This window comes from Apostichopus japonicus, chromosome 4, assembly GCF_037975245.1.
Source record: "Apostichopus japonicus isolate 1M-3 chromosome 4, ASM3797524v1, whole genome shotgun sequence".
Taxonomy (NCBI): domain Eukaryota; kingdom Metazoa; phylum Echinodermata; class Holothuroidea; order Aspidochirotida; family Stichopodidae; genus Apostichopus; species Apostichopus japonicus.
Window position 1 is genome coordinate 8,375,851 of NC_092564.1, and position 13,277 is coordinate 8,389,127.

General features: G+C 38.1%; 1 protein-coding gene across 1 annotated transcript in view; it reads right to left on the reverse strand.

Moving 5' to 3' along the window:
- Nucleotides 1-13,277, reverse strand: part of LOC139966344 (uncharacterized) — a 63,718-nt gene that overhangs the window by 15,717 nt on the left and 34,724 nt on the right. Inside the window, exons 16-35 of the mRNA XM_071969246.1 lie at nt 12,514-12,558; nt 11,458-11,511; nt 10,952-11,050; nt 10,351-10,404; nt 10,011-10,064; nt 9,433-9,486; nt 8,788-8,841; nt 8,347-8,445; nt 7,823-7,867; nt 7,414-7,467; nt 6,792-6,845; nt 5,635-5,742; nt 5,063-5,161; nt 4,157-4,255; nt 3,083-3,136; nt 2,451-2,504; nt 1,830-1,883; nt 1,207-1,260; nt 691-744; nt 27-80 (exon numbers count right to left, since the gene is read on the reverse strand). Of these exons, the coding sequence (XP_071825347.1) occupies nt 27-80; nt 691-744; nt 1,207-1,260; nt 1,830-1,883; nt 2,451-2,504; nt 3,083-3,136; nt 4,157-4,255; nt 5,063-5,161; nt 5,635-5,742; nt 6,792-6,845; nt 7,414-7,467; nt 7,823-7,867; nt 8,347-8,445; nt 8,788-8,841; nt 9,433-9,486; nt 10,011-10,064; nt 10,351-10,404; nt 10,952-11,050; nt 11,458-11,511; nt 12,514-12,558 (1,296 nt within the window). The remainder of the gene's footprint in view (nt 1-26; nt 81-690; nt 745-1,206; nt 1,261-1,829; nt 1,884-2,450; nt 2,505-3,082; nt 3,137-4,156; nt 4,256-5,062; nt 5,162-5,634; nt 5,743-6,791; nt 6,846-7,413; nt 7,468-7,822; nt 7,868-8,346; nt 8,446-8,787; nt 8,842-9,432; nt 9,487-10,010; nt 10,065-10,350; nt 10,405-10,951; nt 11,051-11,457; nt 11,512-12,513; nt 12,559-13,277) is intronic.

Sequence of the window (13,277 nt, forward strand, 5' to 3'; positions counted from 1 at the left end):
ACAATATTATAGTATATACTACTCACAGTAACACCACGGGCACCCTGTTGTCCTTGTGGTCCATCGAGTCCAATGTCACCCTGTAGGGAAAAAGAGGACATATTGTAATGTTGACAAATCTTGGTTTCATGCTATGCTCGACGATGGAACGTGATTGGTCAATACTTGTCCTACCCAGTGTATTTGGGTATCAATGCCATCATTAACACATTCAGGAATTAACCTATATTGAACAACAACAACAGCATTAATATCTTCACTCAACTGCCCAAATTACTTACTGGCTCGACTGGATTTGTAACACTTACTTCTGTAAAATGTGTCTAGCGAGTTCATACCAAGGTTTCCTTTTTGTGCACTTCAATGGTAATAAAAATCACTGTTTAACTCTCTTTCACACTTTATCTATATTTGACCCTTTGTGTTCAACAAAAGGGAATTTAATTAATATTAAATTCTTTTTTGATTCTAGAATCTCCAGACCTGCAATGACAGTTGATCTTAGGAGGAAGGAGACACTTGAGATTGCATATACTGCCATCCTTACCTGACATGACATCTGATCAATTTAACTCTTTAATTTACTTTTAGACTCCCCTGCCCCCCCTCCCCTCCCCCTCCCTGTTATTCACTGTTTTGATCAAATCCTAATTATCAAGAGAAGACTTCCATCCATAATGTTTTACTCACAGTTTCACCAGTTTGACCTGGAGCGCCATTGGGGCCTGGATCGCCGGAGTCACCCTGTAAGTGGAATGAAAAAAGAAAATGAAATTTTTCCAGATAGTTCCTCTGTACCTTCTTCCCATTGCCCTTATCACATGTTACACCTTGATCACTTTTAATGGAGCCAGCATTAACATACAATTATAGAGGTGGTTTTCACAATCGCCTTGTTTGCACTCCGAGTCAGCGACGGACGGAAAAGGAGGTGCAGTTAGCAGTACAAACGATATTTTGGGAACTTGCGCGATTAACGGCGAGCACTCACGTTCGCTATACATAACAAAAGCGAGCACTCACGTTCGCTATACGTAACAATGAGCATTAGCTTCAAGAAGATAAGGCTTGGGACAAGGTTTAGAGGTAAGGTAAATCTGGGATATTACACATACTTGAGTTATATCACCGATTTTTTCATCTATCCTTTTCGCAGAAATAAAAGTAGTGGACAAAAAAATATGACACTAATTTTTAAAAACTCACCTCATCACCCTGGATACCTGCAAGACCGGTCAGACCTACTGGTCCAGTTTGGCCCTTAAAAAGAAAGCAAGTTTCCACTTAAATCACATTTTACACAATGATGTAATTTCGTACATTACGGATGCCAAATAAGTCAAAGGCTGTTCTGACCATTCTGAAATATTCAAATTTCTTAGGCAGTCACTATTGGAAAGTAGTTAAGGGGAAGGAACAACATTCGAACAACTGACATGCAGTCCCTGTCTGACCACAGTTGACTTCCCTCCTTCAAAATGACACAGGAAAAAAAATTCCATTTTGCCAACATATAGAATCAAACACTGTAGAAATTCTTCTACTTTCGTATCCGGATGTTTGAAAGATTCCAAAATGAAGAAGCACAACATGTTGGGTAAATCTACTTGTAACATTAAAATGTTTAATCTTTTATGTAGGCATAAATATTTGAGGTTCTCTTTAACAATATCCAACTCTCCAATCTGTGACTTTACATTTCCATTTTATTTCATGATATTTTTGCTAGACTTGAGAGGAAAACTGAAAATTGAAAGAGACTGCAACTCAGCCCAGTTAACAGAAGTTGAAAGAGTTGCTATTGGTGTCAATGGTAAAATGAAACTCACAATTTCTCCCTGACGTCCTGCAGGACCTGGGGTACCATCGTTACCACGGGTACCCTAAGGAAGATGGAAGAGATTGCATTATTGTTAGCATTTTATTGGCAAGGTTAACAAATATCATGATCTGACATTACAATGTCAAATGAAGGAAGAACTATGACAACTTCATACTTTATTTTGTATTTACCACATGTTGACTGCCCTATTAATAGTTATTCAATAGCCCCACCTATGAGTAATTACAAATACCATGCATGAAACTGTTCTTTTACTTGGAGTGTCAACTAGTTTTACATTCATTTGTTTTCCCTGCATTTTATTTGACAGTGGGAGTGCTAGATATTTGCTGGATGATGTTTTACCATTAAAGCTATTAAGATAAAAGATGAATCTTTGCATATTAAATACTGAATTGTACGTTAAAAACAGACGTGGGTAATCCATCATATGCTTAAAGAATATTTTACAACGATATCAATTTTGAGATGCACTGAAAACTTGACAAGACTATGAAAATCGTGAATGATAGGGGGACATAAGTATGCGAGGCTAATATGACAGGATGACCCTGCAGGCTTGGGTAGATGAATTCAATGAATAATTAAACAAATCATGGGTTATTACCTTGGAACCTGGTTCTCCAATAGCACCTTCTTCACCAGGTTGACCACTTGCTCCCTGTGGTACAAATCATAATTAATTTGAGATCATAATGAACATTTCATTAGCAATTCAAATGTATCACAGGCTAATAAAATTAACATTTAACCATCAGATAACAATTAAAATACCACCAGTTTTACCAACAACTAATACAACACTAGCGGCAATAATTGAAATGCAACGAGTTGCAACACTTAAAGGGTGTGAAGACTCGTGCAAAAAGAAACGTCTTATGCCGGTAATCTGACCTAGTTTCGAATGAGGTGAAACAGAAGTGTTAGACACCACCAATGAACCCAGAAAACACACACACAGCTTGCTACCGTCGGTAATTAGACACTATAGAGTGTACAGTCAGTTCGTACAGCTGCGGTCAATACCCACAGCACAGTGTACACACGATACAGTGATGGACATCTCAGGTCCAGCTAAAGATAACAAAGGTATCACGTTTCATTACTGTCTGCATTTTGTATCGACAAGAACAGAACGTCACTTGCAAGCAACAGAAAGTTAACTTTTTTCAATGCCTTTAAAGGCAAGATGGATATGAGTGAAAGCAAATCATCAGGTCAGCTGAATGGTCAACTTACTGGTCGTCCTGCTGGTCCTAGAGCACCAATGCTGCCAGCAGAGCCTGGTGGACCCTGTTATGAAGAAAGAAAAAAACAAGAACAAATATAAAACATCAAACTTCCCAATGTACGCTGTGTAATGTGCCATTGCTACAATAAAGGTGATATTTTGAGTATGCTTAGCAATGGATACATACTCAAATCTTCTATTCCAGGGCTGCGCCGTAATTTATCCAATTTGTTTGAATGACTATCTAATGTGGTTGTTCTGCTCTTTCAAATCCATTGTTATCTTCAAATCTTTATGAGAATATTTGAAAAGAAATTTGACATAACTTGTCAAAAAAAAAAGTGGAAGCAGGTTTGGGACCATTCTTTGTATGACATGTTTTGTTGTTGTCACCACAGCCCTGTCTCTAGCAGCTACCATTTGGGATCTTCTTTAATCTTACAGCCTACTACCAACTTTATAGTGAGTCATCCAGTACGCTATCAAATTGTTCAACTTTAAGTATTGCTTCTTTGTGTCTTTAAGTATTGCTTCTTTGTGTCTTTAAGTATTGCTTCTTTGTGTCTTTAAGTATTGCTTCTTTGTGTCTTTATGTATTGCTTCTTTGTGTCTTTAAGTATTGCTTCTTTGTGTCTTTAAGTATTGCTTCTTTGTGTCTTTAAGTATTGCTTCTTTGTGTTTTTAAGTATGCTTCTTTGTGTCTTTAAGTATTGCTTCATTGTGTCTTTAAGTATTGCTTCTTTGTGTTTTTAAGTATTGCTTCTTTGTGTCTTTAAGTATTGCTTCTTTGTGTCTTTAAGTATTGCTTCTTTGTGTCTTTAAGTATTGCTTCTTTGTGTCTTTAAGTATTGCTTCTTTGTGTCTTTAAGTATTGCTTCTTTGTGTCTTTAAGTATTGCTTCTTTGTCTTTATGTATTGCTTCTTTGTGTCTTTATGTATTGCTTCTTTGTGTCTTTAAGTATTGCTTCTTTGTGTCTTTATGTATTGCTTCTTTGTGTCTTTAAGTATTGCTTCTTTGTGTCTTTAAGTATTGCTTCTTTGTGTCTTTAAGTATAGCTTCTTTGTGTCTTTGATGTTCTTACCTGGTTACCATCTGCACCAGATTTTCCTGCAAGACCTGGTTCACCATCTACGCCAGTATCACCAATGGCACCAGCTGGGCCACGGCTACCACTTTCACCCTAGGAAAAGATAAAGTGTCTGAATCAATTACAATGTAACACATCTCAAAAAAACACAAATCTAGGTCATATTTTGGTCTTTTAAACATAAGATTACCAGTCAAGTACCAAAGGTACCAAGAGTCTTAAAGAGCAAGAACAAATTCACCCGGACAGAACAGTGTTGATTCCAGCTATGTCCCTAAGCAACCTCTTCTTCTCTTACACCCCTAAAGCCCGGGTCACATCTGCGCGATTCAACACGCAATTCAACTCGCAATACAATTGAAGGTTGAATCGCGTAGTTAGACAAGGGTATCAACTTGTTGCGCAATAAAAGTTGCGCCGTCGATTGGGTTGATTTGCAATAGAGCAATGTCCTAATCAGCGCAACTTCTCAGAAGCAACTTTTAATATTAGCTGGGAATTAAAAGTTTAGTCCAAAATGCAGAAGATCATTTTCTCATATTAATATTAGCTGCCATTTTGCAATTGTTTTCACAATCGATTCTGTAGTTGTTTGAACAGTCGCGCGTATGTGACCACAAAGTTGATTTCGAAGTTGAATTGAAAATCGCGTGATTTTAGTTGCGAGTTGAATCGCGTGTTGAATCGCGCAGATGTGACCCGGGCTTAAGCCACACTCAGATATCATGCAACGTAAATACTTCTTTTCAATTCTTTAATACTATAATCATCCAGAATGTTGGATACGAATGTTTTGTGGAAGGTGACAAAGAGTTTTGTCATATAAATTCCATCCACGAGTGTTGAGATACTTTTTTTTCTTCAGGCTATCACTTAGGTTACAAGAAAGGTGTCACTTACCACAGAACCACGGTTTCCTGGTACTCCTGGGCCTCCAGCTGCACCACGTTCACCACGGTTACCAGAGAAGCCTACTGCGCCTTGAGGTCCTGGGATACCCTGCAACAAGAAACATTTTTCATAGTAGATCTGTCCATAGACTTCTACAAATGGTTTTCTAGGCAGCTGTATTTTAAAATATTCAAATACTAGCAACTAAATATCTGAACTATGAAAAATTTGTTTTTTTTTTCTTATTTTCAAGTATTGCCTTCATGAGAAGTCGAGGTACATTTACCACTCTAGAAGCTTGGAACGACATCGAAATTGTATATTGTTAAGCCGAAAATGTACCCCAACTCATAAGAAGGTTACTAAAGTGAGTGATATCATCCTTGTAGTTGAAAATATTTTTCAGAATTACCCATCACACATCTAATGTTCTTATCAGAAAATCTCTAATTGTGTGGAATATATATAAGGCGATACTTGAGAGGCGGGGGAGGGGGGGGGTCTGCTGGCATTTTTGGCTTTCTCTGAGTCATTATCACATTATCATTTAAAGATTGGACTGATTTAAGAGTTCATTGTACCTGAATGCCGACTGGTCCTGCACCTCCTGATTCGCCTTGGTCACCACGGATACCTGGCATGCCGTTTGCACCTTGTACACCTGGAGCTCCAACTTTGCCTGTCTCTCCCTAAAAAAGCAATACAATAATATCCAACAACTTGATTTGAGAGTATTCAATGCAATAACCATGAATGAAGAATGGCAGAATCCAAACTTATATCTTTCTATAACATCATTAATAGCTTATGTGAATTATTTAACTGTGTTTCTCACAAGAACAAATAACAACTCCATGAATGATACAGATTACAGGTTTACTTGGGAAGTAAAACTGTTGCATCTGTAGATATCCTGTTCAAGTAACAAGCAGCATGAATGGTCTCTGACTATTCTCTTTGCACCCAGAAAATTGCTTTTAAGGTTTCACATGGTTTTCCATGACTGTTCATATGGAACTGGGCTTTTTGCTCTCACATTGGTATTCCATGACTGTTCATATGGAACTGGGTTTTTTGCTCTCACATGGTATTCCACGACTGTTCATATGGAACTGGGCTTTTTGCTCTCACATTGGTATTCCATGACTGTTCATATGGAACTGGGTTTTTTGCTCTCACATGGTATTCCATGACTGTTCATATGGAACTGGGCTTTTTGCTCTCAAATGGATTTACATGACTGTTCATATGGAACTGGGTTTTTTGCTCTCACATGGTTTTCCATGACTGTTCATATGGAACTGGGCTTTTTGCTCTCACATGGTATTCCATGACTGTTCATATGGAACTGGGCTTTTTGCTCTCACATGGTATTCCATGACTGTTCATATGGAACTGAGCTTTTTGCTCTCACATGGTATTCCATGACTGTTCATATGGAACTGGGTTTTTTGCTCTCACATGGTATTCCATGACTGTTCATATGGAACTGGGCTTTTTGCTCTCACATGGTATTCCATGACTGTTCATATGGAACTGGGTTTTTTGCTCTCAAATGGATTTACATGACTGTTCATATGGAACTGGGCTTTTTGCTCTCACATGGTTTTCCATGACTGTTTATATGGAACTGTGCCATGATTGTTCATATGGAACTGAGTTTTTTGCTCTCACATGGTTTTCCATGACTGTTCACATGGAGCTGCATGTCAAGTAATGTGAAACAAAGAGCACTTACTGGACCACCACGTGGACCTTGGTTTCCAGCTGGTCCTTGGCGTCCTTCAACACCCTGGGAAAGAAAGATAGATTGAATGATGATAGATGGCCACTACTGAACCAAATTATATAAAGCAATTTTTTGTTACCCAAAAATTCCTGACAATTTGTTTCTAAATAGTTTGTAGGCAAAACAGCTTCATATTTGAGGTTGATTGCTGGTATCTCCAAATCCAAGGTAACATTTAATGTTTCAGGCACTGTGTCCAAATTAGGAGGCTGAAGGGGCTGTAGCATCTTGTAGATGGGCTGCATCCAATATAATCTTCAGTGTTGAGCAGTATCACACAATGGACACTGCTGGTCTGCTGAGATCTCTCACTGTAAGGGTTGTTACCTAATACCACAATTGGCTTTATTCTGACAATAAACCATAGCAGTTATCTTACAAATGGAAATCCAAAAGGAAAGTTTTCTCCACAATGGATCAAGTACAACAAATATCAGCTAATCAATATTTGTAATGACAAAATCAAAATATCCTTGCTATGCATGAAATTATTTTCTTCCTCAAAATGTGACATTATGAGTCAATTTCAGCAAACCGATTTGAATGTACCACGTAGGGAAGAATGACTTACATCGATTCCTTTTTCTCCTGGGGCACCAGTTGCACCAGTATTGCCTATTTCACCCTTTGAACAAAAGAAAGGTCAAGTCAAGAATTTTAGTCATACACTACAAAGAGAGAATGGAAGATATCAGATGAAGGGTCCACAGGTGTATGCTTTACTATAGCTTCTTTTTTTTTTTTTTTTACTTGGAGGTGGGCAGGGGTTTTGGAGGTGGACATGGGGAGGGGAGGGGATGGGCATGGGGGAGGGGGGTTAACCACAAGGAGAACCATCCATAAATGCACCCATATCAAGTTATCTAGATGGCAACTTGCCATTTTGAGGTGAGGTAGTCTGGGATAATCAAGTTTGTTCTTCATATTCCATTAAATATCTTTTCCTTTCTTTTCTTGAACAAACAAAGAACATGTCTTACCATCTCTCCGGTTTCGCCGGTGGCACCATCATAACCGTTTGGTCCCTTTCAAATGAGCAGAGAAGAAGAAACAAACATTACTCAACTAAAGATCACCAGCCTTTCAAGAAGCATCGGAATTATGTTGTAAGTATCAAAAACCTATGCATAGAGTCAATATGGTCACAGTGCCTCCCCCCCTCCCCTCCCCGCGACTAAAAGCAAAATTTGAACGTCATGCATGAAATTGGGTGGGACCCTTTTTCTCACGTGAAGAAATAACTTTTGTGTGGTAATATAGGTATAATTGTGTTATTATTAGCTTCTCAGCATTAAACAGTCTACCAACGAATGACTCAATTTATGAATATTCAAATATATCTTGCAAGATTAATCCTCTCACTTCCCTGATTAATTGGTTTTTATCCTTAAACTACGACATACAGACTATCTACTAAACTTCACAGAAAAGCACTGACTAATGTAAACTGGTTTTGAGAGAGGGTCTTGGGAAAGTCCTTCCACTTGAGGATGATAACACATACCTGTGGGCCCACTTTGCCGGGTGCACCATCGTCACCTGGGGATCCTGGTTCTCCGAGTTCACCGGGCCCTCCTGGGGGTCCCATCTGGCCATCAACACCCTACAATAACAAATGTCAAACCACAAATTATAATAAAAAGTAAAACTCATCGTAAACTGCATAAGTTTGGTAAACTGAACCTTCACCCCCACCCCTCTCCTCCCACCTCACTTCCTTCTCTCTGTAAAGTCTCTGTCCACTGTCCAGTATCAATAGTCCTAACCACGGCAGCTGTCTCATGCCTGTACATTCTTTCCTCCTTTAAAACATGCACAGATTGAACAAAACAGAAACTTGGCATCATAATGGTTTCCTCTATCACCAGCTATATTTTGATAAAATGACCATATTTCAGAGTTAGACAATTGACATTTTCTTTATATAAGTACATGTCCAACTTACTGCATCGCCATCTTCACCAGCACTACCTCTCTCTCCAGTAGCACCACGATCACCCTGTGGGATGAAAAAAATATATATAAACAAAATAAAAGAGGTAACTCCATCAAATATATATTGAAAGGCAAATTAGATTGGTGAGGTAAACAGAGAGCAAAACAGGAAATGCAAACAATTGCCTTTTAATCCTGACTTTGATCAGTTTTTAAATATCAACATACAAAACTATACTAGAATTTCATCAGATCCATTCATGGTATTACTGTAAAAATTTCTTTGCCCCACAGCCGCCCCTCCCCCCCCCCCAATATTTATGCAGCTAGTAATAAGCTGGTAACTAGCACAATCGATTAGTGATAACAACAACTTCAGCCCCAAATCTTACATGCAAAATACAGAAGGCTGGTCACAGAATGGAAGCTATACACCGGTCCCTGAAAGTAGACAGGTGGTTTGGAACTAACACTAAACTGTCTCAAGGATTAAAACATTTGCGGTAATTGTGTCAATGAAAGCATCACACTGACATTCTACTTCTATGGATGGAATTTTCAAACCCCATTCGAATTTTTCCCTGCCAAAAACAAGGACATTCAATTATTTTTTCGCGATACATATAAGAAAATATGGTTGCTAGGGAAAACTTACTCTGATGCCGTTCAATCCAACTGGTCCTTGTCGTCCTGGGGCACCCTGGGATCCCTGTGAGTTGAATTAAAAATCCAATTATTTTTATCTGACATGTAACAAGACCACCATGTTAAAAAATAGTCATTAGTGAGGTGTATCTTGATAAGTCAGTAGTGAGGTGTTTTCCTGATGTCAAAATTGAAGATAACCAATAGCTTGATTTTTAAAATGTAAAGCTGTTTAAATGTAACAACTGGTGTAACTTTAAGAAGAAAATACATTTGACTTGAGTAACTACCGACAGATGTTCTATCAACTGGTTAAAGTATATTCCCTGACTTAATACAACTGTTAAATCAATAGAATAATGACTTGAGTTATTTACATAACTTAAACCTACCTATGACTTGGGTTTACTTTAGGAAGTTTTAATCTATGAACTTAATGACTTGGGTGATGTACATATATTTTTTAGGTCTTCTTAGATAAATGCCTTTCAGAAAGTTGAATCCTTTCAGAAAGTTAAACCTGTTGGTTACATGACTTAAATGTCTGACACTAGTTAGCTGTATAGACTAATGACTTGGGTAACTTACAGCATCTCCTGTTGGTCCCTTAGATCCAGCTGGGCCTGGAAGTCCATCAGGTCCCTGAAGGTGACAAGAACAGGGAATCATTATCAACAAACCATAAAAATGAGATTAAAAAATCATTTATGGGTAAGTATCACCAAAATGCTCTTACAATAGCCTGACTGACATGAAACCAATGAGCATAAGGAAAACCTATTTCAAAACAGACCTCCAAAGAGACTCCCCACTAGAATAAACATCTGCACAGGAGAAGAAAGCATCAACATCACTAAAATTAATTTAGAAAAGCCTCTCATATTAATTCATATTTCAAGCTTAATTATGAGCTAAAGATGGGACTTACAGTAGCACCAGCATCACCATCTTGACCGGCAACACCTTGGATTCCACGATCACCCTATATGACACACAGGTGAAGAAAATGCGATGTTAAATTAGGAAGGAATTAGAAAACAAAAAAATCCAAAGATTCCACATGAAATGGTCATTAACGATTTCCAATATACTAAGCTAAAAGCTTATCATTGGACTGAGCTGTTTGACATAGAAGTTAGTCAAACTGGTAGACTACAATTGCCTCACAACACAATTCACCAATGGGTTATCTATTAACAGGCCATTACCCATCAACTTACCCACCAAATAGTACTTTCAACAGGTAAGCTAGCCTTTCCTACCTCATATTTCCTCTCATGAATCTCATATGTGTGTGTATGACACATTTATGACCGGGTTCATCGGCTAAATACCGTTTAGTTACAGGAGTAAGGTCATCATTGTATTATGACGATTAAAATGACTCGAGTAGCATATTCCACCTTTGACAAGTCCACTGGTTCTAGTCGGTGTACCACCTTGATGATAATCATCTGCCCTTTGTTACAAAACTTGAATAAAATTTGGTTAAAACTGGTTAAAAAATAACAAAACGAGCAGATACTTACACTGACTCCCTGGTTACCCTGGCGTCCACGTGGTCCTCGGAATCCTGGGAAACCCATATCACCAGTTGCGCCAGCTTCACCTTGAGGACCGACGGCACCCTATGTTGCAAAGAAGAACCAAAACCCATCTCAGAATTTAACTGCTCTTGATTTGATTTCAAACATTTAACAAACCAGTCCACAGACTTGTACAGCACTTCCTCAAGTAAATCAGTAGGACACTTTCATATGTTCACAACTAATTGCACCGCATGAGATGAGGAAAGTGTTGATCTTCCCCTTCTTGCCCTCCCCCCCAACCCCCCTCCCCATTCCCTCTTCTCCATCCCTCTCTCCTCCTTTCTTCTACACTTACAAGCCACTGCAGTTTCATAGCATATCTTTTCTGTTGTTAAACACATGCCACTTAAATATGTCTAAGAAATGTACAAGGAAACATCTGGAAATGACAAAATAAACCCGCCAAAACACCCATACAAAACCCATATCATTAGTTCTTAACTTACCACTCCACCTACAGGTCCAACAGCACCAGGCATACCAGGAATACCTTGAACACCCTACAGAGAAGAAAAGAACCATTATTGTTACTGAGCAAGCGTTAGTTAGGGAATAGGTGGTAGTGCTGCATATAGCTGTACCAGATAAGGAGGGGTACCAGATAAGGAGGGGATGTGAGGGGGGGTGGATAGTATCAAGTCAACTGAAATGGGGGTATTGCATCACATACATTTTAGGGAAAAGATTGTATCAAGTAAATCAAAAGGGGAGGGTTGTATCACATGTATTTAAAGGGAGAAGATTTTATCAAGTATTTTGAAGGTGATGGATTGTTCCAAGTACATATATATATATATTCACTAACAAAACAAAAGACAATTGATATATAGCCTGCTAAGGTGTGATCAGAATAGTTTCCCACACTGACACACAACAGGGACAGAGTGGCAAAAAGTCTTTAACAGTGAGACTGTCCAATTCTGAGAACTAAATATATGACAGTTCCTCTCTTTGCTTTCACCATGAACTAAATGTGTTATAGTTCCTCTCTGGTTTCACAATGAACTAAATATGTAACAGTTCCTCTCTTTGCTTTCACCATGAACTATATGTGTTATAGTTCCTCTCTGGTTTCATAATGAACTAAATATATGACAGTTCCTCTCTTTGCTTTCACCATGAACTAAATGTGTTATAGTTCCTCTCTGGTTTCACAATGAACTAAATATGTAACAGTTCCTCTCTTTGGTTTCACAATGAACTAAACATGTAAGAGTTCCTTTCAATGGCTTCACAATGAGTTATACATGTGTCAGTTCCTTTCTGTGACTTCACAATGAATTAAATGTGTCATAAAGTTGCTGTAAAGTGACATTAAATGTGTAATAAAGTTAATTTGTGACATCTCTATGAATTAAATGTGTCATAAAGTTCCTTTCTGTGACATCAGAATGAATGAATTAAATGTGTCGTAAAGTTAATTTCTGTGACTTCACAATGAATTAAATGTGCACTAAAGTTCATTTTCTGTGACTTCACAAATGAATTAAATCTTTACTAACCTGATCACCAACATCGCCATCAAATCCTGGACGGCCATCAGCACCCTGTAGGATGGAATTTTTCAAGAGAAAGTAAATGCTGTGTCACAGTATTTGTGTAAAATAACTTTCATCCACAGTCTTGTTTATAAATGTTTATACAGTGATTAATGTTTACCCACGCACACTGAGCGCTACCGACTAGTCACTACTGGATATATGTGTACATACCGTTGGCTAGTAGTGGATATCTCTGGATATCTCTATGGATATCTCTATGAAAACTGACGATCGTGACACGTGGACTATAAATCTTAACGATACTTTTCCCAGTTTTTCCCTTCAAGTAGTATTTCTTAGATGAATTTGTTACCATTGTCGACATACTATTCCATATCTGAACTCCATGACAACTTACCTCTGTTAGCATGACTCAGTCATGTTTAATATCTAACAATGAAAGGGAATCCCTTGGGGTGGGGGTGGGGGGAGTCGAAAACTTCCAATTTGCCATTTAAATGTGACTATACCGACACATCTCTGATAAACTATAATTGGTATTGCAATGTTGACAATCGAGTAGATTCAGCAATTTCTTGCTGATAATGATTAATTCGGTGAAGATGTACTACATCTAGGAAGTTGTCATGGTTTTGTACAACATCAATCTTATTTTTCTGTAGTACAAGATATACAGTAGATCTGGTAAAATTGTGGATGAAATGCAAAGAGTTGCTCTTTAACTTGTAAATTATTAGATGTTAGAGGAGAAAAACATTCACAAA